This window comes from Myotis nattereri (assembly GCF_964212035.1).
Source record: "Myotis nattereri genome assembly, chromosome: 4".
In the NCBI taxonomy this organism is placed as follows: Eukaryota; Metazoa; Chordata; class Mammalia; order Chiroptera; family Vespertilionidae; genus Myotis; species Myotis nattereri.
In genome coordinates this window covers 104207460-104234129 of record NC_138079.1, presented here as the reverse complement: position 1 = coordinate 104234129, position 26670 = coordinate 104207460, and the positions used below count along the sequence as shown (strand labels likewise).

Below are 26670 nucleotides of genomic sequence, written 5' to 3'. Positions count from 1 at the left end.
GACTCGGGTCAGCACGTACACAGCAGACAGGCACCGGTCCCCACTCCTCCGCCCACGGCAGACATTGCTAATTGATCTTGACACCACCGAGCCTGGCTACCCCAGGAACGTGGCTGGGAGTGCTGGCTATGCAGCACTTGGCGGGGGTGGGGGTGGGGGGCAGCTTAAAATATAACAGAGACTTTTATTTTTTCTGGTCCCTTGAAGACAACGGTGATGCGGGGCCTCAAGGATGCCTCAAAGGGGGACCTTTGACCACATCATAAGAGGCACCTTCTTCCCAGTCAAGATTCTTCCATTTCTCCCCATTTGGGCCCCCTCTGAGCAAGCCATTTGTCAAGGGTCAGATGACCCTTATCCGGAGATGTGGGGTAAACCCCCTCCCCTCTGCACCCTTTGTTCTTGGTCCTGGGAAGCAGATTCGCATTTATTTGTTATAAAATATGTTTTTATTCTTTTAGAGAGAGAGGGAAGGAGAGGGAGAGGGAGAGAGAGAGAAACATTGATCAGTTGTTTCCCATACGCACTCTGATGGGACCGAACTCAAAGCCTGAGCATGTGCCCTGGCTGGGAATCAAACCCGTGACCTTTCGGTGTAGGGGACGTCACTCCCACCAACTGCGCCGGCCAGGGGGTAAGCATTTAAATGTCCCGTCCCTCATGTTCCTCCTTCCAGGTGAAAACCAGGTGATGTGAGCCCCAGTTATCCACCGGAGCGTAACGTGGTCTCTCCATGGGCAACCACCCTCCCGCACTTCCGTCTGTGTGGTCAGGATGAGGCTGGCTCTGCACTCCAGGGGTGGGCACAGGATCCAGGCCAGGCTAGTCAGAGTTTCCATCCTCTTGGCTGCCGTGGTGGGTACTGGGTTCGAGTCGCCAGTGAGATGTGGGCTGGAGCTGCTGGTAAATGTCTTTGGTTCCCCTTGGGCAGTGGTCAGCAAACTCATTAGTCAACAGAGCCAAATATCAACAGTACAACGATTGAAATTTCTTTTGAGAGCCACATTTTTTAAACTTAAACTATATAGGTAGGTACATTGTTATTAACTTAATTAGGGTACTCCTAAGCTGGCCTTTGCTAAAAACGTCCTCAATCTGATTGAGGTACGTTCGCTGAGGTCGACCCCTTCCAACTCTCCCATCCACACTCGTCTTGTATACTTGTTAAGTCTATCTCCTTTCGTTCATCCTCTCTATATGTCCAAGCCATCTCAACATACCTAACCACCGCACAATGAGACCGCTGACTGACTGGCTCACTCAACTCGTGCATGGATCGCGCGCACCTCCCCTGCGCTGCGTCACATCTCCGATCGCCTGACCGACACCCCCCACTTCTTCTAACGCCACTTCTTCAAAATAGACTTGCCCAGGCCGAAAACCTACTTCTGCACATGGGCCACGAAATTTCAATCGCACTGTACGTGTGCGCCCACACATGGTATTTTGTGGAAGAACCACACTCAAGGGACCAAAGAGCCGCATGTGGCTCTCGAGCCGCGGTTTGCCGACCACTGCCCTTGGGGAGATCCTGCAAAAAACATTGATGGGGGTTGGCATGTGCTGAGGAACAGAAAAGCAGAATGGATGGCATGCAGAGGAGGAGGGGAGAGCTGTAGGAGGTGAAGCCAGAGAGTTCGGGGGGCCAGGTATGGAAGCCTTGAAGGCCATAGTAGGAATTTGGAGTTTATTCTAACAGCAGTGGGAGCCGCCGCCACTTTGGAGCATTCTACACCCTTGAACCTTCTTTGCTCCTGACTCATCCCTCCATGAGTCATCTGGATGTTACCAGGTTCAATTAAGAGTTGGAAGGTCTGGCCCGGCTGGTGTGGCTCAGTGGTGGTTGAGCGTTGATCTATGAACCGGGAGTTCACAATTATATTCTGGGTCAGGTCATATGCCTGGGTTGCAGGCTCGGTCCCCAGGAGGGGGCGTGCAGGAGGCAGCTGATTGATGTTGATGTTTCTCTCTCATTGATGTTCCTATCTCTCTCCCCCTCTCTCTAAAATCAATTCTCTAAAATCAATAAAAAAGGTTTTTTAAGAAGTTGGAAGCTCTGCTGATAACGTGTTCAGTGAAGGGGCGGTTGTTTCCTCCCTGGGCCTGTTTCTACCCTGGCTCATGACGGAATTGGACCAGTTCAGTCTTTCATCCCCTCTCTGTTTGCCTGGATGTCCGCCTGGACAGCTTTGTGGAGAAGGATTGTGAGCGTCGCCCGGCTCTGCGGGAGAGTGCCATGATCAATTAGCAATGTCTGCCGCGGGTGAAGGAGAGGGAGCGGCGAGGCATTCATCTCCTGCCCACGTGTTCCCGGAGGTGTCTCCTATCGCATTTTATGGGACTTTAAGTCAGATGTAGCGGCAGCTGGAGCACCAAGCCAAGAATAAAAATGTCCCGCCAGTTAGGGAGCTGCTACAGCGCCTCCCACTTTACAAAGAGTTTCCATGGACATTTTCTCATTCGATTCTCACAGTCTGTTGCTTTTACCCCCCATCCAGCATCCCTTCTCCTGGGAACCATATCCAGATCTTTTCTTATAGTGGGAGTGGGGGTTGGAGAGGGGTCACCAATTCCTTCCTATGGTCAGGCCATGTGCTTTGGGGCGGAGGGCAGAGCATGAGACCCAGTCTACGCCACCATCGTCCCCTGGCCAAGGCGATGGGGCAAGAGACGGATCTATGACCACGCCGAGGTTGAGATGCAACGAAGTGTGTGCTGCAACCCCCACAGAGGGGACGAGCCATGGACTCGGGGGTGGTAGGATGTAGGCCTAGGCGTGCTGGCGCTGCTGCTATGGCCGCGAGAGCTGAGTCTGCACGTCTTCGCAGCCTGACATTCGGGGACGCCACACACTCAGAGTCAGACACAGCTGAAGTATTTGCCACAGATCAGGGACTTCTCCCCCTGACAGCCGCCTCGCTGCCAGCAGCCTTCTGACCATGGCATGGGGCCTGGACTCGGGCCACAGTGTGGAAGGCGGGGCCTGCAGCCAGATGACCAGGCCCTGAATCAGGCAGTTCCTGGAGCTGGACCTGCCTTTACACTTTTCAGCTGACAAAAATGACTTTTCTGTGTCAGCCTGTTTGTATATTCTATCCCTGATAACTAAAAGGTGGCTGATATAGATTTTATATTCAATACGCAGCAAACAGATGGTTTAAGATGCATCTCTTCAAAACTTTGTGAATAGCTCTCCGCTGCCTTGGGAGAAATATTCAGTTCTCCCCTGGCACCCACAGTTTCTTACAATCTGTCTCCACTTTCTCTCTCTGGCCTCCTGTGCTCTCGGTTAATTGGACTTTTAAATTGCCCTCAACAACTCATCCTTCCCCACCTCTGTGCCTTTGCCCATTCTGTTCCCTCTACCTGGAACACCCTCTCTTTCTCCATATCTACATCCCTGCCGTTCTGTAAGGGCCGGCAGCTCCCTCCCCAAGCCCCCCAGCTTTCCCTTTCCCGTCTGTCTAGAAAGCCCTCGGTACTTTCTAGATCATAGAGTACCGATGCCAGGCTCAGGGTTTTAGAGATGCTTAGGTGGGGCGTGGCCAAGTAAAGGGTGGGAACCCCAGGACTGGAGGCAAGGAACGGAATCTTCCAGGCTTGGTCTCCAGTTCGCAGAGGGGAGCTTTCTTCAGAACTGGCCGTGTAAACCGTCAGTGGCCCACAGTCGCAGCGCCAGGGGGTATGCCCCGCGCAGGGGGTGGGAGGCTGCAGCAGCATTCCTGGCAGAGGTGCAATGACTTGCCCAAGGTCCCAGGTAGGAAGAGTCAGGGCAGGATCTGAACCCACACCACCTGGCTCCACTGCTGTGGTTTCACTGTCTGAAAGGAGCTCATTTACTTCGTAGCTTGTTTATTTTCCATCTCTGCCAGGGAGCAGACTCATGGGTTCATTCACGGCGCTGACCCCAAACCTCTCACCGCGCGGCCACCGTGCTCAGCAGCTCCGGCTCCTGCAGCCCGGGGTGGTGAGGACGCCTGGGCCCTCGCCCGGGAGGCAGGCTGCCTCTCCATCGCGGTTTGTTTGCTCACTCCCCGCCCCGTATGCCCAATCTTTATCGATGGCCCCACGGGCCTCTGCGTGTCATGGATTTCCTCGTTTTCAAATATTTCTTTTATATCTGAACTAGAAGTCTGGCAAGCGCTCCCTAAATCACCAGACTTCCTGGAAGCATGCCTCCTGGTCAGACCCCTCTCTGCCCCTCCTTCTGCTTCCTGTTTGACACACACACACACACACACACACACACACACACACACGCACGCACACGCGCGCACACCCTCTGGAGGCAGATGCTTCTCCGGCCCCGCCACTCAGCTGGGCGTGGCCTCAGCTCCGACCAGTACCTGTGCGTAGCGGCCTAATGGTGTCTGCAATCAGGAGCCATTTGCTCCCTTCTTGGTTGCAGGCAGGTTCTCATCAGAGCCCGTTTGCGACCACGGCCCTCCAATTATCACACAAATGACGCGGGAGCAGTAATCGCAGGGCTGTGAAGTTGAGCGGGAAGAGCGCCGCCTGCCACTCTGCTGGGGCCCCTTCCAGCCACTTGTGGTTTTTTCTCAGGTGCAGGTGTGGCCAAGGGCCATCGTCAAAATACTGAACAGCTGGTAGGATGCCGGGCTGGCCCACCGGCCTGGATGTACCTTTGCCCCCAGGTATACGTCATTACCTTAACTAGTAACAGCTCCGACATAGAGGACGCAACCCACAGCCAGGCGTGTCTGCGCTGGAGTCTTCGCAAGCAGCACCTCCTTGAGCCCTCCTAAAACACCTCTATGAGGCATCGGCCCCGCTTGGCAGGTGAGGAAACCGAGGCTTGGAAAGACAGGCATTTTTTTATATGATCATCGCACTTGAGCAGTGCCGGAAATGGCACCCAGCGCTCTGTAACGGTTCCCAGGCTGGGCCGCCGTGCCGTGGCCAGTCGTTTTGCTGCTATAAACAATGCAGAACGACAGGCTCTGCATCATTAAAATTCCTCCGAGAGTTCAGTTTGGATGACTGTATAATATTTCATAGTGTCAACAAAAACGTGCGCACAAGGATACAGATCACATCGTTACTTATAATAGCAAAAGTTGGCTGTAATTAAGCTTCACAAAAAATATTCCTGAGACGATAGTAAGTGAAAGCAGTGGGGTACAGACTTGCATAAACATCGCGCTCTTGGTTATGGTGGTGGGTGGGGTTGGGGGGGACTTACACATGCATTTAATAAAGGAAGTTGGATGGGGGGGCAAAAAGGGGGAAATGGGGGACATCTGTAATACTGACAATAATAAAAAAAGAAAAGAAAGGAAATACCCCCCAATTTTGCAAATGGTTTTTTGCTGGCTGGTGAACGTATACAGAAATTGTTATTTTTAAAATGTTTCTATATTTTCAACATTCTTCACAAGTATGTATTAATTTTAAATTTTAAAAAAAGTTTTAAAAATTAAAATGATTAAGTTCAATCTGTGAGTTTGGCTCATCGCTCTAGCCTAGAGCTTGGTAAACGTTTTATAAAAAGCTCCAGATAGCAAATATCTGGATAGTAAATATTCGCTTTGTGGGCCATATGGTCTCTGTTACAATTACTCAGCTCTGCCATTGTAGTCTGAAAACAGCATTGACAATACACAAACATTGTGGCTGTGTTCCAATAAAACTTTATTTATAGAGCCAAGAAGTGGGCCAGACTTGGCCCATGGGCCATCGTTTGCCAACCCCTGCTCTAGCCTACCCAAATTATTGTTTTCCTTAAAAAAAAAAATCAACTAGAGGGGGTGCTGGGCAGCCAGGCTGTGACCCGAACAGGGCAGTAGCCTCAGGGCCTGGGAAGCTCCACCAGGAAGCCTGTTCACATCCCGGCTCCGACAGTTACCGACTGTGTGACCGGGAGCGGGACGATGAACCTGGTGCCTAATTCCTTGACTGTAAAATGAGGATAATCATCGCGCACACCTCACAGAGCTTTTTATGAGGATTGAGTCCGTTGAAATAGGTCAATTGATTAGAACAGCACCAGCAATATAGTAATTTTTATAATATTTGCCATTATTATTATCATTATTATTTCTAGTGAAGAGAACCACTCGCTGCTTCTGGACACCACATTCTCCTTTGCCCCAGACAGGGCCCAGACTGTGTGGAAGCGTGTTCATCACGCAGCTGCTCTGTGACCATGGGCGAGCTCCATGGCTTCTCGGAACCTCGGTTTCCTTAGCAATGAAACGGGACTATTCTTGCCCCCTGCAGAGGACGAGCACTGCCAGCTGACCGGAGCTGGTGGGGGGGGCAGGGGCAGGGCAGGGGCGGGGTCAGCTCCTCTCCCTTCTCCGCCATTCCCTTGGAACCGCCCCCTCCGGGCGGCAGGCAGCTGGTGGTGAGGAAGGGGCAGGTGCTGCCTCTGGGGCCCCAGTCTCCGGAGGGAGGCAGGCCGTTGCACTGTGATGAGGCAAGTTCCACAGCAGCGAGGATCCCAGCTGGGCGGAAGCACACTGCGGCCAGACGCCGTGCTCAGCCCCTCCCGAGGGCTAGCTGCGAGCAGGGCTTGCTGTCATCCTCACTTTCGGGGGAGGAAACAGGGTAGAAAGGTGCCATGTTGGGCCCAAAGCCCCCCGAGCTCATGAGCGAGGCGCCAGGATGTGGCCACACTGTCCGACTCCAGCCGGTGCCAACAGGGTGGTGAAGGGCACAGAGAACCAGCTCCCGCCCCGAGAGGAGCTGGAGGAGGTCGCTGACGGCCGCACGGATGGACACTTGAGCTGAGTATTGAAGGATGTGTAGGAGTTGGCCGCCAGGCAGACAGGAGCGCACTGGCAAAGGCGCTGGGACCTGGGGGATTGAAGATGTACCCGTTATCTGTTGCCACAGTAAAGCTGCGTGTGAGCCACAGCCCTCGGAGGTGTGCAGGGGCCGGCGTGGCCAGCTCCAGCTCCCGCGGAGGTTGGCAGGTGTCCTGCCCTCGGCCCGCTTGCTGGCGCATCGGGTGCCGTCTGAGTGTCGCTGCTGAGGCTGGATGATCAGGGCTCGGCCCTGCGTGGTGGCCCCCCACCCTTCAGCAGGGTGGCCTGGGCATGACCTTGTGGCAGTCACAGAGGTGCGGGCGAGAGGGCCCCCGCCTTGTGCAAGGGGCTGTGTCCCCTCCACTAACACCCCACTGGCCCCAGCCTGTCACGTGGCGGAGCCCGAAGTGTGAGCAGGGGCTGCCGCAGAGGCGCAGATGTCTGCCGTCTGCCGCACAGGGCGCCCAGGGGGCCGAGGGCGGGCTGTGGGCAAGCGGCAGGTGAGGTGGCAGAGGTCACAGGGGACACGTTTGGGGAGAATGAACAGGAGGGCCCAGCGGGAGAGGAGGAGGTAGGAGGCTGCACAAGAAAGGCCATCGGCCCGGCCAAGCCGCAGCGGGGCCATATCCGTCCTGTAAACAGCACGGCGCCAGGCAGGCGCTCGCTCTGCCACACGGATGTCACAGACGGCCCCCAGGATGTAATTGGCCTTGGCCTCTGCAGAAAGGTTAATTGCTCAGATCACACGGTCTGCGGCTGCCAGGATTGACAGATCAGCTCCCCAATTAAGGACCCGGAGCTGCTGTCGCCTCGGTCACTCAGCCAGGGCCGCGGAGGGCAGGGAGGCCGGGGCCCTGCCAGAGCCTCGGGGAGCAGAGCCCGGCAGGGACACTAACCAATAAGCAAACAGTCCGGGGGCCGTGACGGACAGCCTTACGGGGACAGCGGACGCTAAAGGCTGTTTTGGCCGCAAGAGACAGAAAACTCATTTTGACAGGCTCGCACCAAAGGGGGCACTTGCTGGCTCAAGGCACTCGGGGTCGTCGGTTGTGCAAGCGGGGTCCGCCCTGCCCCCCGGAGGCAGCCCCGTCTCCGCGTGGAGTTCCTGTGCTGCTTCCTTCTCAGGGGGGCTGTAGGCTTACGTCCTCCCCAGTTAGCAGCCCCCAGTGGTAAGGGAACACGTCTTCCCCCAAGTCCCAGGCCGGCTCTGATTGGCCCTGCTTGAGTCATGTGTCCACTCCTGAACCAGTGACTGTGGCCTGGGTCACAGACCAGCTGGAACTGGGAGGGGTGGTCCGCCCCACTACACCACACCCCAGCATGTGGCCTGAGAGGGGGGGCAGTGGGCTGGCTGTGGTCCCTGGAAGGCAAAGCAGGTTCTATTCCCAAAAGGGATGCTGGGCTGGCCCAGGGCACAGGCGTTGTGTGAGTGTGTGTGTGTGTGTGGGGGGGGGGGGGTGGGGGGGCGGGGGGTACCTACTAGGGTCCCGGGAGTCATGTTGGAGAGGAAGGACCTTAGGAGCTTTTGAGTCCGACTGCCCATTTTACAGATGAGGAGACTGAGCCAAGAATATGATCATTTCAAAGTGGGAAAGCAGCTAGGAAGACAATTAGTAAAAAAGATATCAGAGTGGGGAGGGTATGGTTTGGTGGATAGATTGGGACCTTTCTGGCTCCTCTCTGAGAAGTTGGCATTTCAGCTGAGGCTTGAATGGAGAAAAAGAGCCAGCCATGTGAGGATAAGAGGAAAGAACATTCTAGAAGGAACAGCTGGGCAAAGGGCCGGAGGCCGAAGCTAACTTGGTCTCTGAGGGACCCAGTGATGGACACCAACATCGCAACATGTACTGGCAGACTCCCCACAGCAGGGGTGAGAGCCGGAGACGCTGCACACCTCACACGTCCACGCGAAAGTGACGAGTCGTTCTGCTCAGATCCCGGTGGCCCTTCCCTCTGCGAGGGGCCGGGGGAAGGTGGGGACCTCCTGCAGGGAAACCCACTTCCCTCACCGTCTCCTACCGGAAACTCTTATTTGAAAAAAACCTTTGCCCATACGCCAGCTGAAGTGCTAGCCATGGATGTTTTAATTTAAATTTTATTACTAGTGGGTTGGAATCTGTTCTTCCCTGTGATTTTAACTATGTCCGTTTCTTGTTTTGTGAGTTATCTGGAAACCTAACCTTTGGGGGCTCCTTAAAAACATTTTTTTTAACCTCAAACGTGAGGCATTTGGAAGCTCTGCCCTCACAGCCCCATCCAGCTTGCATAGCTCATGGATCCTCTGATCTTTAAAAATACCAAAGGAAATGCCGTTTCTATTGGCAAAGGCTTTGTGGGTCCTCCCAGGACAGAGATAAACCCCCGAGGAGGGTGAGTCTAGATATTTTTAGAATCTTCTGCCAGAGCGATAAAACCAGGATCCTTGTGGCCCAGGAGGTGGGGGGCGGGGTCCTACGAGAAAGGCTCTAAGGCAGTGGTTCTCAACCTTCCTGATGCCGCGACCCTTTAATACAGTTCCTCATGTGGTGGTGACCCCCGATTTCATTGTTACAAATTGAACATAATGAAAGCATAGTGATCAATCACAAAAACAATATGTAATTATATATGTGTTTTCCGATGGTCTTAGGCGACCCCTGTGAAAGGGTCGTTCGACCCCCAAAATGGTCGCAACCCACAAGTTGAGAACGGCTGGTCTAGGGTAACCGAGTAGAGATTTGTGAGCACGAGAGACTCAGGGGATATCCCTGCTCCCCCCCTCCACCACACCCCCCCCTCCCCCCGATGAATGTCCTACTCAGAGGAAGGCCGTCCTTGTGCTGGAATAGCCCTCGTATACCCTTGCCGACAAGCCCAAAACGATGTCTGCCCACCAGCACTTCCCCCTTTTTCTGTACGTGCCTGAAAGACGCTGGCACGAACTTGAATTTCCCCCCTTATGTAGGCCAGCCTGGTTCTGGTGGGAGTTAAAGAAAAGCTGGTTGTTAAGAACTAGGAGCCCAACGTGCTGCTAGAAGGTGTGTGACCTTGTTCAGTTCTTGCTCCTTCCCTGGGGTGAATTTTTTTAAAATATATTTTTATTGATTTTAGAGAAAGGCAGGGAGAAGGATAGAGGGATAGATGAGGGAGAGACACATCGATAGGCTGCCTCCTGGACACCTACCCCCCCCACCCCCCGCCCTGGGGATTGAGCATGCAACCCGGGCTTGTGCCCTGGCCGGGAATCGAACCGTGACCTCTTGGTTCCTGGGTCAGTGCTCGACCACTGAGCCACACCGGCTGGGCCTTGGGGGGAGTTTTTGCCATCTGAAAAATGAAGTGGACACAGTTATGAGTGGACTTGAGCTCTGAAGGATTGTGCACGGGTGCCCGAGGGCCCCACCCCCCTCAGCTGTGTTTAATTGACTCGTGGTGTTTGAAAACATTAGAATTCATTGCTGATGTTTCAAAATGGGCGGTTTCACATAAAGACCAGGATCTCCGGCTTCTTTTGAAACCCTTTGCCTGGGACGCGGGCCCTCCAGATGCTGCAGTTGCCAGCACGCCCTGTTGTCTCCCTGACACGGAAGCAGAGTGTCAGCTCCATTTATTCCCGTGCTGCTGCCGTGGGCACAGCCCACCATTGCCTGCAGGGCCCCAAGTGGTCCCCGTGGGCCCGCACTGCCTCCAGGCTCACTCCTCCCTCCGCCCCCTGCGTGGAACCGCATGAGCTTTTGGGCCCCCAGATCGGACCACTCCCCTGCAGGAGGCGCCTATGTCCCCCCTCCCCCCACTGCCCTCAAGATGGCGTGGCCCCCTCTGCCCAGCTCTGGCCCTTCATCACGTGGCCTCTGTGGCCACCACTCGTGTGGCCCTAACTCCTGCTCCCAGGTTTGGTTTGCCTTTCGGCGACCCCTCTTGTCCTCCAAGACCTGCTGGAGGCAGCAGCTCCTCCAGAACCTCTTGCTGGTGCAGCCATCAGGGCTGGCTTGTGGCTCCTGTTCCTCCCCCCGCCCCCCCCCCCCATGCACGTGCACAAGGGGGCAGCCTTTCCTCATAGGACACCCCCCCCCCCGTTCCGGTGCAGAGCAGCACAATGTGGAGGTGATCGTGACTCCTCACTGCAGCCTGAGCTGGGCATTGCTGGATGCCCATTTTACAGATGCGGGCACTGAGGCCGCGCAGGACTGAAATGACTCGCCAAGTCACACAGCTGGTGGGTGGGAGGTGGGATTTGAACCCATTCTGTTTAGCTCCAGAACCCTGCTCTGGTCTCCCCTGGTCCCTCCACAGTGAAATTGTGTTGGTGAGTGAGTCACCGAAGGAATCCAGGTCACCGAACTCCCAAACTGCTACCTCCCCTCCTCCCTCCCTCAGCACCGAAGCCTGAGCCGCCCTCCAAGGCCTGGGGCCCGTGGTTCTCACCGCCAGCCTGTGGGCCTGCCCCGCAGCCCCTCACCACCCTGGCCCGTCGTGCCACTGTGCCACTTAGTGGCTGGGGTCCTGGCTGGGTACTTAAGCTCTTCGCGCCTCTCCTCATAACCGGGCGCTAATGAGAGCAGGCAAGCCGTGGGGTTGTTGTGGAGATGGATGGATTTTCTATTTGCAAGGGCCCAGCGCGGTGCTTGGCTCTGCTTGGGGGGCATGGTCGGCGTTACTGGGTGTGTCTCACCCCTCAAGTTAAACCTGGGGTTCCTGTTCCCCTGCACCCCATAGCAGCTGACAGAGCGTCTGGGGTTGGGATATCGGTTTGGGGCCATGACTGCTGTTCCTCAGGTTTCAGGGAGGAGGGACCATTTCTGTAGAGGCCAGGATCGGGGCGGGAAAGTCGGAGTGCCATTGGGGCCGCAGGGGACCCCGGAGTCAACAGTGAGCAAGAGCATGCCTGGTCCGGGGTCCTGGACAAATGTTGAATCCGGGTCACCCAGCTGGACAGGTCTTCCCACACCCGCTCAGCCTGCCTCTGTCAGGCCTGAGGCAGACAAGCCTCGTGCTCTCCCCTGTTAGCTGGAGACAGCTAGCCTGCACCGAGGCCTCTCATGAGCTCAGCCAGGGTTATGCCACCTTACATATCTCATTTAATTCATTCTCACAACCACCCTCTGAGGCAGATGAGGAAAGTGAGGCTCAGAGAGGTGAAGTAACTGGCCCAAGGCCACACAGCAATTCAGCAGCAGAGCTGGGGTTTGCCTGTCGGTGGTCTGGCTCCCTAGGCCATGCCCTTCCCCCCGGGCACCATGCCACCTCACCGGAGGCAGGTGTGCCTTCTCCTCTCCCCTGCAGTGACCAGCACCCCTGTGCTCACAGACATGTTTTAGAGGGGACCACTCTTCTGGCCTGGGGGCTGGAGTAGGAACCGGTGGGTGTCTCGGAGGCCCTTCCGAGGCAATGCCTTTCCTGGCATCCGTGCCGGCCACTCCTGAGCCCTGTTCATCGCTGTCCCCTGACTGCGCCCCACCCGGCTCTTTGTCCCCTCTCACTGCTTTCTGCCAGCGGTCGCTGTGCAGGACCCTGCTGCACTCTGGGGTGGTCCACGGACTGTGGCCCTCAGCCTCCCGGGAGGAAGCCACAGGGAAGGGTGGGGCCTGGGGAGACTGGACAGCACCTGCCCACCCGCAGGGAGCAGCACCCTCAACTCCAGCACCTGCCTACCCGCAGGGAGCAGCACCCTTAGCTCCAGCCTTTTTTTTTTTTTTTAATATTTCTTTATTGATTTCAGAGAGGAAGAGAGAAGGAGAGAGAGATGGAAACATCAACGATGAGAGAGAATCACTGATCGGCTGCCTCCTGCACACCCCCCACTGGGGATCAAGCCACAACTCAGGCATATGCCCTTGGCCAGAATTGAACCTGGGACCCTTCAGTCTGCAGGCTGACGCTCTATCCACTAAGCCAAGCCGGCTAGGGCAATCGACTCCAGCCTTTGTCTCCATGTGGGCATGTGGCCCGCCTGCCAGATTTGCAAAATAATCTATACTTTCATGTGATTTTTCCCATTTTTAAATGTTGGCATCTCATTCAAAAATTTTAAAAATACTACCTCTACCCAGGGAGAAAGAGAAGATAGAGAAGCAGAGAGACACACAGAGAGAGGCAGAGACAGAGAAAGAAAGCAAACATACAAAAACCAGAAAATTGAACAAAAAAACCCTTTAAAAACGTGTTTTCAGCCCAGTTTGCAACTTCCGACCTCCCTGTACTGCTTCCTTTGCTGCACAGCAACCTGGGGAAGGGAGACGGGAAGGGAGGCCCAGAGAGGCCCGGGGATTTTCCCGGATGATGGGGTTGAGGTGGAAACAGAGCTCAACCTTGGGCGTCTATGTTCTTCTCCCCCCACCCCACCAGCCTCCTCCCAGGCCCCGGCCTGAAGAGAGAAAGGTCACTGTAGGGTGATGCTGACGGCCAAGGTCCCCATGGCACATCTCAAAGGCTCAGCGACTGTCCCCGGATTCTGCGAAGCCATTTCTAAAGGGCATTGCCTGCCAGAGACACTTCTAAATTGACAGGGACTGGAGCCGTGTGGAACGCTGGGGCAATACGGTGTCATCAGATCTGTTCCGATGGTAAACTGGCTGGGTCCTTCGTGAGGACGAAGGAGAAGGGCTCGAATTTCTGGGCCCAACATGCCAGCCTGCTACACCAACATGTACAGAGGGTCCATGTCCAGGGCCTACCCTGGGGGGGCTGCAGCCATGATCTCATTGAACTTTCCCAGAAAACATGTGAGATTGGCCGTGTTGACTTCATTTTATAGCCAAAGAGTCTGACCCGCAGAGAGAGTAGCGACGAGTCCAGTCAAATCCAGGCCCCTTGACCCCAAGTCCAGGCTCGTCCACCTCAGTGGGCGTCTCCCGGGAAGTGGGGGAGAAGCTTCCCTCTTTGGTGAGGTCTGTCTTGGGCCACGGCAGGGGCTGGGGTGGTCAGGGGAGGCTTCCTGGAGGAGGCGATCTTGAGTGAAGAAAGACGGTGTATTCGTTTTTTATTGCTGCTGAGACAAATTAGCACCAACGTGACTTAACACGACATGGATTTATCGCCTCACAGTTCGGGGGATCGGAATTCGGAGAGGAGCCTGATGGGGCTATCAGTGCAGGCAGGAGTGCCCCCACTTCTGGAGGCTCCGGGAGAGCCTGTGTCCTCGCCTCTGCCAGCTTCTAGAGGCCGCCTGCATCCCTGGGCTCATCCCAGGCCGCTCTGACCTCCGCTTCCGTCGTCACCTCTCCTATCCCTGACTCTGACCCTCCGGCCTCCCTCTCAGAGGGACCTTGTGATTACACCGAGTCCATCGAAGAATCCAGGATGACGACTCTATCTCATGGCCACAGTCACACCTGCGAGCCCCTTTGCCGTGGCAGAGACTTTTGGATGTGGACGTTCTGGGGATGGGCATGGGCACCTTTGCAGGCGATATTCGGCTGCCCCAGAAGGGACTGCACTCCCAGGGCTGGGCCTGCTGGAGGCACGGTGGGGGGGGGGGGGGTGTTCAACAAGCAGCCGGTGCTGGGGCGCAGGTGGACAGGGCGACTGGGCATGTCAAGGGCATGGAAAGCCACACAAAGGCCCTTGAGCTTCACCCTCTAGGGCAGGGGTTCTCAACCTTCTGGCCCTTTAAATACAGTTCCTCATGTTGTGACCCAACCATAAAATTATTTTCGTGGCTACTTCATAACTGTAATGTTGCTACTGTTAGGAATCGTCATGTAAATATCTGATATGCAGGATGGTCTTCGGCGACCCCTGTGAAAGGGTCGTTCGACCGCCAAAGGGGCCGCGACCCACAGGTTGAGAACCGCTGCTCTAGGGCGTGCTCTCCACAGCTGGCTGTGCATCCGGATCGACTGGGAAGCTGGTTAAAAGGCAGAGCTTGAGTCTGTGGGTCTGGGTTCGGCTCCCAGGGGCTGCTGCTGCTGCTGGTCGGTGGACCCGCTGTGAGTGGCGAGGCTCTGGCTCTAGGAAAGTCCCCCGAGAGCAGCACTGATGGGCATTGCAACGCGCCCATTCCCACTGTTTCACACGTCCCACGGGTGTGGTCCCTGGGGGCCTCCACCTGACCTCCACATTGAAGGGGGTTCCAGTGCCTGGGCTCCCCCCAGGCCGCTCCGGCCTTCGCGGGAAGGATGTGGGGCTGGGACGGCCAAGATGACTCGGGAGTAGCTCTCACACCCCTGCGCTTGGCTCAGCTAAGTCAGTCTGGGCATATTTTTGGAGCTGAATGTCTTTCCTTCTGATCTGACTCTTTGAAAGCGGGCCCCTCCTGTGTGGGGTGGCGTGGGGGTTGAGCCAGCTGCACACCCGGGAGTCAGCTGGATAGTTCACTTACATGTAGACAGAGGGAGGGCCCTACAGGGTCTTAAATGCTGCATCGCCGCAGTGTCAGGGATCGGAATACCCTGGAGTCTCAGGTAGACTCAGCTGTGGGGACAGCAAGCTCGGTGCTCACGAGAGCCAGGCAGGAACCAGGAGAGGGTGGGGGGCAGGCGGTCTGTGTGGCAGCCCCAGCACAGCCCCGCAGTCATCGTGTGTGGATGCTGCAACCACCCGTTTTGCAAACGAATCCAGAAATCTGTATTTTTATGTGAAGTCTCCTATTTTTAAATGTTGGTAATGAATTCAGATATTTTTAAAATACCGTGTGGGCCAAACAAGACATTTTGAGGGCTGGATTCAGCCTGTCGGCAGCTTGTTTGGGAATCTACTTGTCCTACTGGGAGGGAAACTGAGGCACGGGAGCCTTCCAGAGGCCCCACAGCCACGGGCTGGAACTCGGGCTGCGGACGTGCGGTGCAGCTCCTCCCCCAGGCAGCCCTTCGCCCAGGCCTCTGTCCCGAGCCCCTGATGGTCACCCGCTCCCAGTCACGCTACGTCAAGCAGCCGGGAGGTGGGAGACCTGCTCCCCACCCTGCTTGCTCCCACCTGCTTTGTGATAGGCACGCCCTCACTCCTCTCTGGGCTAACTTCTCGAAATCTGCAGGTGGGGGGCTGGGGCTCAGTGACCCCAAAGTCCCTCCCTGCGGGTCTCCGAGGCCTCTGGCCTCCTCCTCCCGCCCCCTGCAGCCCTGCCTCTGAGTCCCAGTGTTGACATTTCACAAACAGCAGCTGCCACCCTCAGAGTCCGGCCGCGTCATTTACACGATTTCACATGCTGGGATTCAGGGAGCGTGTCACTGTGCCCACAGCCCGCGGCCATCTGCCACGACTTATTGATCTGACATATTAAACTGATGGGCTTCGGGGCGGGAGCAGGGGGGCATGTTTTCTCTTGAAATGTCGTTGTGTCTAGAGACTTCATCCAGTTTTGCAACAACTCCCTCTGCTCCTGTGAGGGTTTCATTTGTCCAGCGGCTGAGATGTGCTTGTCTTGGGCTGCCTCCTCCGCTACGTTCCATGGGAATAGCAACGACGCAGTAATCGTGCCAGCTAACGCTTCTGTAGCATTGGCTACGTGCCAGGCTCTGCCCTAAGAGCTTTACCCATCAGTGGACTCAGTTGATCCTCACGGCAGTCCCAGGAAGTGGGCACCGCATCCCCGTTTACAAGCGAGGAAACAGGTTCAGCGGGAGCATCGCCCTCGCCCCGGCTCCCAGCGAGTGACGGACAGAGCGAGGCAGCCACGGCCGGCCCAGGGCGTCCTCTGCACCCCGATGCCTCACGGCCTCTTACAATTATTATAGTTGCTAATAATCATACGTATTAGAAAGTGGCAGTAATACTTAGCTTCCTTGAATATTTTCCCAGTGTCAGGCTCACATGACTGATAGCTCTTGTCCACTGAATGCTCGTGACAAGTCTATTAGCCCAGTTTCCGAGTGAGAAGCCGAGAGACAGAGGGCGAGGCCCCAGCCGAGGTCACGCATCCCAGACAAGCTTCTCACGCGGGACCTCCCGGCGGCCAGGGCGCTGGCTCTGGGCTGTCTTAGCGAGGGCGGGACCCGGCCAGGGAAATCGAAGGGAAATCGTTCCTGCAAACCCATCGGTTCCATCCGTGGAGGGTCAGCATCAGAGTCACAAAGCTGTTCCGTAAAAAGGCAAAGAGCGCAGCTAACAGGATTAGCTGTCACCCCGCAGGCCCGCACCTGATGAGAAATCATTTCGCTTCTGCTCCGTTCTCAGCCGCAGATCCAGCCGTTAGTGCAGGCTTCGGAGGCTGGCAGCAGTCAGCCCGTGATGGGTGAGCCTTTCCCGCGTCTCCAGGGCAAGCCCTGCGGGCCCCACCGAGGCTGCGCCCACTGTCCCGCGGCCTCCTTGGCGTTGCATGGCACGAACAAGAGCAAGCCTTCATTGTAGCCAGGCCCACACAACCGTGTCCCTTCCCACCATCTGGTCTCTATTCACCGGGCACCATACCCACCGTCTCGCATTTCCCCCAGGTCAACTCCCTCTCTCATCCGTGTGTTTAACGGGGACTTTGTTTGGATCAGTGGTGCTCACGTTGGGGTGTGCATCAGCGTCACGGGGCCCCGTGAAAGTGCAGAGGGCCCCTCTCAGAGTGTCTGACTCAGTGAGTCTGGGGTGAGGCCCGAGAATTTGCATCCGAAGTTCCCCAGCGCTGCTGCCGTGGTCAGGCAGCCGTGTGGAGACCCTGGCTTAGGCCCCTACTCTCCTTAGATCCTTCGCCGTGAAAATGGTGTGTCAGGGACGGTCTCTGAAGGGAGCCATTTCCCCAAATGGTTCGAACGAGGGCACTGTAATGACAGGACTCACAGAGGCGGGCAGGGCTCAGAGATGAGCCCCCCAAGGCTGGACAGAGGGGAGCTGCCACAGCCTTGGGCAGGAGGGGGCACAGGGCGGGACAGTGTTCCAGGGCCTGGAGCTGTGGACCTCGGGGCGGAGGTCCTGGCAGGAGGAGGAGCCACTGGCAGAGAAGTGGCTCGAGACCACCATGGAGCTGGGAGCTGTGGGGTGGGGCAGGGGGTGGGGAGGGGGGATCATCAGCTCAGAAGTAGCTGTCAGATGTTCTCCAAATCTGCAGTCTGCCTAGAAACTGCTGAGGCTTCTGAGCTCTCTCCTTGTTTTAAACAATTAACAAGTGTGGGAAAGGTGTTAAGGACACATTCGCATCAAATAGAGACTCTTGATTGAGGTGCTAATAATTTAAAAATTCACTCTTTGATTCAGATAGTTTAACGCTGTGGTTTAACGCACTTAAGGCCATGTAGATAGCACCTCCCTCTCAGCGCTGCCCACGGGGCAGTACTCACCCGCTCGCCAGGCATTGGAGGGGGGTGATGGGCGGGGGTGCCCAGCCTGCTGCAAAGGTGGGTGGAGGTGGGGGTGGGCTCAGGAGGCTGGCAAGCCCTCAGGTATTGGCAGGTATTGGCAGGTGGCGATGTGCTTGGTGAAGTGCTGTGGCCAGGGGTGGGGGACCCCACGGTGTCACTGCCCCTCCCTGGATTATTGATGCTCCGTGGACCCCACCTTCCTCTCTTTTTGCTCCACATGCTTTTCACAGGTATCTCATCCTCTCCCACCCTCCAGCTCCCGCCCAGTGGACGGTCCCAGCAAGTACGCGAAGAGTGCCTGTGTCCTGCCTGTGCCCCATGTCCGTCTGAGTGCCACCCCCACTCGGTGGCCAGCCTCTTGCAGGGATCCCAGGCTGGGTGTTGTCTGCGATGCTGAGAGCAGACAGATGAGAGCCGTGGCTGGGGAACGCTTCGCCCCACCCTGACGGGCCCCTGCGGCCAGCCCAGGCTTGGAGAATGGTGATTACAAAGTGGCCACTCCATCCTGCCAGCTCAGCTCTCTACCTGTGATGGCTCCTGGACTCAGAGGGGCCTGGGTTCGAATCCAGTCTGTACCACTATCTTGCTGTGCAGACCAGTTGCTTAATCCCTCTGGACCTAAGTTTGTTCATCTTAAAATGGGTGCTACCTCGCGACCTTGCAAGGTTGTTGGGAGGATTGGGGTGATAATGCCTGTGAATGTTAGTGTCTCAGGTCTGATTCCCCAGAAGTAGAACCTAAGGTGAGGATTCAGGCAGGTCTTTCATAAGGAAAATGACCCAGGAGAGTGTAAGGCAATTGGGAAGCAGGACAGGGAAGGGAGGGAGGCAAGTAAGGGGATGATGTCAGCAGGGCCGGGGAGGCAGCTTTGGCCTTGTCCCCTGGCAGGGGGGAAGGGACAGGGGGAGGGTCTGCAGTCTGGGTCACATCCCAGGGTTGTCACAGCCAGAGGCACAGGCAGAGCCCCTTCTGGTGGGCGGGGGCTGGAGGGAAATGTAAGTTTGCAGAGACTTTCTGAATGAAGGTGGACACAGACTCCAGTTGCCCAAGGACCATCCTCCAAGAGAGAAACTCGGACGAGAGGTGCGGGCGGGTGGGTGGAGCACATGGTCCAGGCTGACTTGGCAATGATGACGCCTGGTAATGGGGGCCCTTTTGGGGACTGTTGTTGTTATCAGTGTAGTAACAACAGCAATGCTTATTGTTTCGAGTGTCCTTGGTCTGGGTGGATGGAAGCTCTCAGACAGATGCTCTGAGCCCAGCGGGCAGACAAGGAAATGAATCTGGCGGAATAAGAAGCGTAACCCCAGCCAGATACTTCCCGAGCTCCCCAGCCCCCCACCTTCCCATCGCCCATCCTGTCTGAAAGAGCAGAGCGGGGCCCTGCTGTGCGTGGGGAGGCCTGGCCCAGGGCCCACCTGGGCAGATGAGAGCACCGCCTGGGGCGTGGGGCGGTGCAGGGGAGGCAGCTGAGTCAGGGAGCGGCCATGGTGAGGGGCAGCCTCCGCCCACCGCGGGACAGCAACCGCCGGAGGTGAAGGCTGCTGGGAGGGAGACAGCCCAGCTCGCCCTACATCTGCCTCCCTCCCTGCTGCCTGGTGGGCCTTGGGCCAGCGATGGGCCTGGAGGCTGCAGTGTGCGGTGCCAGGGGGTGTTTTAACAACATCCCGGCTGCCAAGTGCACATTATTCTCTTACAGAAATCCAGGGATGCCCAGGAGATGTGATGTTTTTATAGCAACAACAAAAAAGAGGGGGAAGAAGAACAAGTTCTTCAAAGCTCTCAGAGCCCCGCTGTGCTGGGGATGGTAGTTGGTGTTTGAGAACCGGCCTTCTTCCTCGGGGAGCAGACAGGGACGCTGCAATTGCTGTTTGCTGGCTCCACATATGTTGGCTGTCCCTAGGATATCCCGGGTGAAGGAACAACTAGTGCAAAAGGCACAGAGATAGGAAAAAAAACCCACACATTTGATGCCGGGAGCCGGTCCATCCTTGCTGTTTCAAGGGACCCGGCATATATGGCATACTGTTCTTAATATGTTTGCTCACCTTCTTGGCACTATGTGTTTTAACCAAGGTCTCCTCTCTGAGAAAGGTTGTTTCCCCAGGTAGGGATTTTCCCCTGAAGTTAGGGAGGGAATAAAACCTCTTAACTAAGTGCCAGGCGGGTAATTAATCACTTTAACTACGAACAATCATGCTTAAGCTACATAATCTTTACTCCCTGGAATGGAGATAAGAAATGCCCTAACCTTTGTAATAGAGATTGATAGGATTGAATCAACTGGTATAAATACAGATGTAACAACACAGAACTTAGAACTCAGAACTTAGAACACAGAACTTGGAAGACAGAACTTAGAAGACAGAACCAGGAGGCACAGAACCTACACAGAACGTTCTCTAGAGACAGAAGAACTTCGCTGGAGAAAACATGGCAGAAGATCCTGGACAGAGACTGGCGACGGAACCTGGAGACAGAACCTAGCGGGAGAGCGTGGCAAAAGATCCTGGACAGAAACTGGCAACAGAACCTAGCAAGAGAACATGGACACAGAACCTGGCTGGAGATCCTAAGCAGAACCTCTCTGGAGATCCTAATCAGAACTTCGCTGGAGATCCTGACCAGAACTTGGCTAGAGATCCTGGCTAGGCTGCTGATCAACTGAACGCTGTCTCTGTGTCCTTCCTTCTTCACTGACTCCGTCTACACCTTTGGGGACCCCTGGACCCGCTGGGGCTGGACCCCGGCAATTTGAAAGTGCCAGAGAACAGAAAAGCTGAAGATCAGGACTCTTAGTTGTAAGTGACAGAATTCTACCACAAATTGAAAGAACAGATGACTGGCAGCTTCAGGCTTGGCTGGATCTAGGGGCTCAAACAACGTTATAGAACATGATCTTCCTTCATCTCTTGGCTCTACCTTCTTCGACACCTGCCAGTTGGTGGCCTGGTCAATTCTAAGCTTACATCTTCCCAGCCTCAAAACCAGTGGAGGAAAGCAGTTTCTTCCCCAGTGGTTCCAGCGGAAGTTTTGTTAAACTGACTTGAGTCATGTGTCCATCCCTGGCTGGGCAAGCCTGGCCCACCATCCTTTCTCTGAAGCATGCGTCTTGCTCACACCATGTGCTTAGTGTGGTTTGGAAGGCAAGTGACACGGATGTGTTCCATCTTCTACTTTCTACCCTTTTCCTCAGAATCTTATCTGCTCCCACAGTTTTATTTCTCCATCTTGACCTTGTCTGTAGCCTTGACCTCATTCAAGAGCCCCGGTCCCCACTGTGCTCCGGCCACACAGCTGCAATGGCACACACGCAGCCGGCTCTCACTGTGCGCTACGCATGAGCTCGTTACACTGCTGTGCGATTGAATCCTCACAGCACAGCGATGTATGAATAGGTGCTATTATTATCCTCATGTTATAGGTGAAAAAACTGCGGCATAGAGAGGACCATTCCTGAACCAATGACTAGGGGCCATGTATGATTCGTGTGCCCAAACACGGAGCCCAGCTGTGGGTCAGCTGCAACTGAGCTGCATAGGCAGAGGGAGGGAAGGGACTCCCCAGTTGAAAAGCATGTGGGAAGCAGGGGGCATGTGGGGCGGGCGAAACAGAAGATGCCCTTAAACTAAGAGGCAGATGATGGGAACTCAATTTGGACCAATTTCGGGGAAGAGAGCTGTGCTGCCTCGGGGACTGCACCGCAGCTCTGAACAGCCAAACCACCGGAAGGACAGGAGTGCGTCTGCCTTCAGGACCGGCGGGAACCAGGTGCTTAGGCTGTCAGAGCCTTTCCTCCTGTCAGTGTTTCCAGGCTCAGTTCCTAGAGAAGGGCTTTGATGGGCCAACTCTCGGTCATGTGATCGCATTGGGCCAATCAGCTGTGCCCAGAAAGGGGGACCCACAGCAGACCCTGCAGCTCCCGGGGAGAACAGTGAGGTTGGTGCTGCGGGAGCAGCAGTGGTGGTTTAGAGAAAACAGTGAGGAGGGTACAGGGCAGATGGAAGTGAAGGTGCCCCTGAGGCAGGTGCAATGTGTGCATGAGTTGGGATGCTCATAACTGCAGATAAGGGAACGTCACCCTGACCGGCTGAACCACAGGGAAGCCCCAGGGCTGGTGGCTGCCGGTCCAGGGAGGTCACCTTTTTGTCGCTGTGCTCAGTAACACAGTGTCAGCTTCATCCCACCCGCCTGGCCGAGGATGGCTCCCGCGGCCGTCATCCGACAGGTGGGCAGAGCACAAGAGGCTCGGGTATTGTTACAGGATTGAAGCTCCCCCCTCCCCTCTGAATGGGCCCCCTCATTGGTCACATGCCATCTGCACAAGTGCCGCCACGCAGAGTGCCACGGGCCGACCGGCGTGGGCTCGGGTCCTGAGCCAGTCCGCGAGGAGGATGTGTGGCCATGGCGGTCTTACCCTAAGCAGGACAGCCTCCAGCGGAGGTCTGTGCCGAACGGCCCGATGCCCTGACCGAGGGCGCGGTGGGTGGGCACGCAGCGGCCGCCCTGCGCCCTCCTCTGACGGCCTCTGCTCTGTCGCGCAGGGGTCCTGTGGCTGTCGGTGGTCTCCGAGGTGCTCTACATCCTCCTGCTGGTGGTCGGCTTCAGCCTCATGTGTCTCGAGCTCTTCCACTCCAGCAGCGTCATCGACGGGCTCAAGCTCAATGCCTTCGCGGCCGTGTTCACGGTGCTCTCAGGTAAGGCGCGGCCCCGGCGGGAGCAAGGGCACCGCCCTGGGCTCGGAGCGGGGCACGGGGGGCACGGAGCCGCCCTCGGGCCCAGTCCTGGCTGTCCGTCCGATGACCGTGGGCCAATCGCTCCTCTTCTCTGAGCATCAGCGTTGCCATTTGTCAATGGGACTGTTGGCTCACTTCCCCACTCAGGCAGCACGTGTTCATCCAGGTCTGTCATGTGCCAGGCGCCGTGCCAGTAGCACTGGGTTAGCGCCGTGACCAGAAACAGCCATCCCGGGGCTCCTGGAGGAGCTTGAGAGGAATTCAGGAGCTAAACGTCCCAAGCTTGCGATGGGGGTTGGGGGTGGGGGTGGGGGTGAGGGGAGGGGTGTGTGGCACGAGGGAGAGGGAGGTGCTTGTGAGAATGGGCGGCGGTGGTGATGTTCGCAGGGGTATAAAGGGATCCTGCTTGGCATGGCGGGTCCTCATCTGCTTCAGTGTTTCCCCTTTGAGACAGCCACATGGCCATGCCCAGCAGGAAGCTGGGTCAGCAAACTCAGCCAGAAGCTCAGACGCGAGTGTGGGTTGGGCAGAGGTCGCGGCAAATGCTGCAGAGCCGAGGATTTCGAGGGTTTCAGGAGGGGGAGGGGGTCAGTGGCATCCTATAACTCCGGGAGGTGGAGATGGAGGACTCCACACAAAAGCCATGGATTAGGTGGCCGGGTGCCCAGAGTTATTTCCACAGCTCCAGGTCACCAGGGGTTAAGCGGGAGGTGGGAGGGGATGAGGGAGCCGGTGAGCTATAACTCAGGCGCCTGACCGACAGTGGCGGCCTGGCGGTGAGACGGCTGTGCCTGAAGCGCCCGGTGTAAATGGAAAGCCTGTCTGTCTAATCCTGTTCTTCACGCCCCAGACAAATCCTCTGTCTGATGAGACCGGAACGCTGCGCCTTTGGTAGGGACATAACCGCCCCCTATTTGAGGTGTGTACATGACAGAGGGAGCCCTCAAAGAAAAGAGCTGAATTCAAGAAATTGTAGCACGTTCCGTAGATCACAACGTGTGGGGCCTGTCCTCCCCAGGTGTGGGAAATGTAGCCATATAGCAAGGGGGGCGCGGGGAGAAAAGAAGAGGAAAGAAAAAGCAGCAGGGCCCTCATGGCAGAGAGTCGATTTGGCTCGTGCTCACCTCACTCCAGCTATCCTGGACGGAGGGCCTAATTATTCTTTTCTTTTTTCATCTTTTATTCATTTACTCAACTGACATTCATTGAAGGCCTGCTGGGCACCAGGCACTGTACTAGGCTTGCGGGCGGGGGTGGGGGGGGGAGCAAGGAAAAACAAACATCTGGATCCTTGGCCTCCTGGAGTGTGCATCTGGGAGAGAGACAGACTCGCCCAATGAGCGTAGCACAGGGGCTGACCACCAGCACCCGAATCTGCCCCGGGTGGGAATGGGTGGGGCGGGAAGGCACCAGCTGAGCTGAGACTTGGGAAAATATGTGTTTGCTTCATGGGCAACTTGGGGAGGGTATTCCAGGTGGAGGGACCAGCATGGGCCAAGGCCTCGGGCGGTGGCATATCCTGGAAACGTCCCTAGTTCAGAATGGCCGGAGGGCAGAGATGGGGGAGTAGGAGTGTTGTTGGAGGCGAGACCACAGGGCTGGGTGAGGGTCTTGATGCTCCTTTTCTTTGCCTCCACCAACCATCCACGAATCCCCTTTGTTATCCCAAGCATCCGGCCTTCCCCTCAACCAGCTCACTCCCGTCACAGCACGAAAGCTGGCATAGGCCCAAGGCAGCCCTCCGGTTCCCCACGCAGGCCTCTGGGGGTGGGGTAAGGGTGGGGCTTCCCTACCTCGAAGGGCTTATCACAGTTTTCACCCGGTTACAACTAATGAAGTTGAAGCCGTGCTCAGAACTCCCAACAAGCAAGCCCTGGACCAGATGGCCTCACAGGTAATTTCACCAAACACTCAAGAATGAGCACCTGTCCTCTCAAACCATTCCAAAGCACCCAGGAGGCAGAAGGCTCCCAAGCTCATTGTACCAGCCCAGAACCATCCTAATTTACAAACCAGATAAAGACACCACAAAGAGAGAAAATTATAGGCCAATATCCCGAATGAACATGGATGCTAAGCTCCTCACAAAATATTAGCAAACCAGATCCAGCAATACATCAAAAAGGTCATACACCATGGCCAAGTGGGATTTATACCCGGGATGCAAGGCTGGTACAATAGCCACAAGCAATTAATGTGATACCTCACATAAACAAAATGAAGGATAGAAACCTCATGATGATATCAATAGGTGCAGAAAAGCATTTGATAACATCCAGCACCCATCTACATATATAAAAGCTTAAGCGACCATGTCGACCAGAACGACTGGTCGACCAGTCGCTATGACGTGCACTGACCACCAGGGGAAGACACTCAATTAATTCAGGAGCTGCCCCCTGGTGGTCAGTGCACTCCCACAGCCAACCTCCGGCGGCCCCTTCCCCCCACTCCCCTGGCCGGCCCAATCGCCCTAATCAGGACTGGGGGAGATGCCACAATGGGCCCGGTCGCTGGCTAGGCCAAGGGACCCCACCCGTGCACAAATTCGTGCACTGGGCCTCTAATTTATGATAAAAACTCAGCAAAGTGGGACTAGAAGGGACATACCTCAACATATTAAAGGCCATATATGACAAATCCATAGTTAACATCGTACTCAGGGGCAAAAACTAAAAGCCTTTCCCTTAAGATCCAGAACAAGATACAGATGTCTGCTTTCACACTCTTATTCAACATAGCACCGGAAGTCCTAGCCACAATAATCATACAAGAAGAAGAAATAAAAAGCAACCAAATAGGAAAGGAAGAAGTAAAACTGTCACTATTCTAAGATAAAAAGATGCTGTATATAGAGAGAACCATAAAGATTCCAACAAAAGACAACTAGGACTGATAACTGGATTAGGTAAAGTAGCAGGATAAAAAAATAAGTATCCAGAAATCAGTTTTTAAATTTTGTTAATCCTAACCTGAGGATATCTTTCCCATTGACTTTTAAAGAGTGGAAGGGAGGCAGGGGAGGGGAGAGAGAGAGAGAGAGAGAGAGAGAGAGAGAGAGAGAGAGAGAGATGTGAGAGAGACACATCAATTGGTTGCCTCCCACACTCGCCCCTGACTGGGGCCAGGGATGAACATTCAACCCAGGAACGTGCCCTTGACCAGGAATCGAACCTGAAACCCTTCAATCCACAGGTCAATTCTCTAACCTCTTAGCAATACTGGCCAGGGATCAGTTGCATTTTTATACACCAATAATGAGCTATGAGAAAGAGAAACTAAGAAAATAATTGCATTTACAATTGACAAAAAAGGGGACCAATCCAGGAATAAATTTAACCAAGGATGTAAAAGACCTGCACTCTGAAAATTATAAGACACTGAAGAAAAAATTGAAGAAAATACAAATAAGTGGAAACATATACAATGCTCATGGATAGGAAGAATTAATATCATTAAAATGTCCCTACTACCCAGAGCAATCTATAGATTCAATGCAATTCCTATCAAGATACTAATGGTGTGCCCTGGCCAACTTGGCTCAGTGCATAGAGTGACGGCCTGTGAACTGAAGAATCCCGGGTTCGATTCTGATCAAGGGCACATGCCCTGGTTGTAGACTTGATCCACAATAGGGGGCATGCAGGAGGCAGCCGATTGATGGTGCCTTCTCATCATTGATGTTTCTGTCTCTCTCTCCCTCTCCCTTCCTCTCTGGGGGAAAAAAAAAAGATACCAATGGCGTATTTCACAGAACTAGAACAAATATTCCAAAAGTTGATATGGAACCACAAAAGACCCCCAATAGCCACAGCAATCTTGAGAAAGAAGAACAAAGTTGGAGAACTCACCCTACCTAATATCAAGTTGTACTATACATGTCCACAGTAATCAAAACAGCATGGTACTAGCATAAAACTAAACATATAAATCATTGGAACAAAATAGAGAGCCCAGAAATAAACC

General features: G+C 55.3%; 1 protein-coding gene across 1 annotated transcript in view; it reads left to right on the top strand.

Annotated features, from left to right (window-relative positions):
- Positions 1-26670, top strand: part of GSG1L (GSG1 like) — a 187488-nt gene that overhangs the window by 86293 nt on the left and 74525 nt on the right. The window contains exon 3 of the mRNA XM_081089546.1: positions 22513-22665. Coding sequence (XP_080945672.1) covers positions 22513-22665 — 153 coding nt within the window. The remainder of the gene's footprint in view (positions 1-22512; positions 22666-26670) is intronic.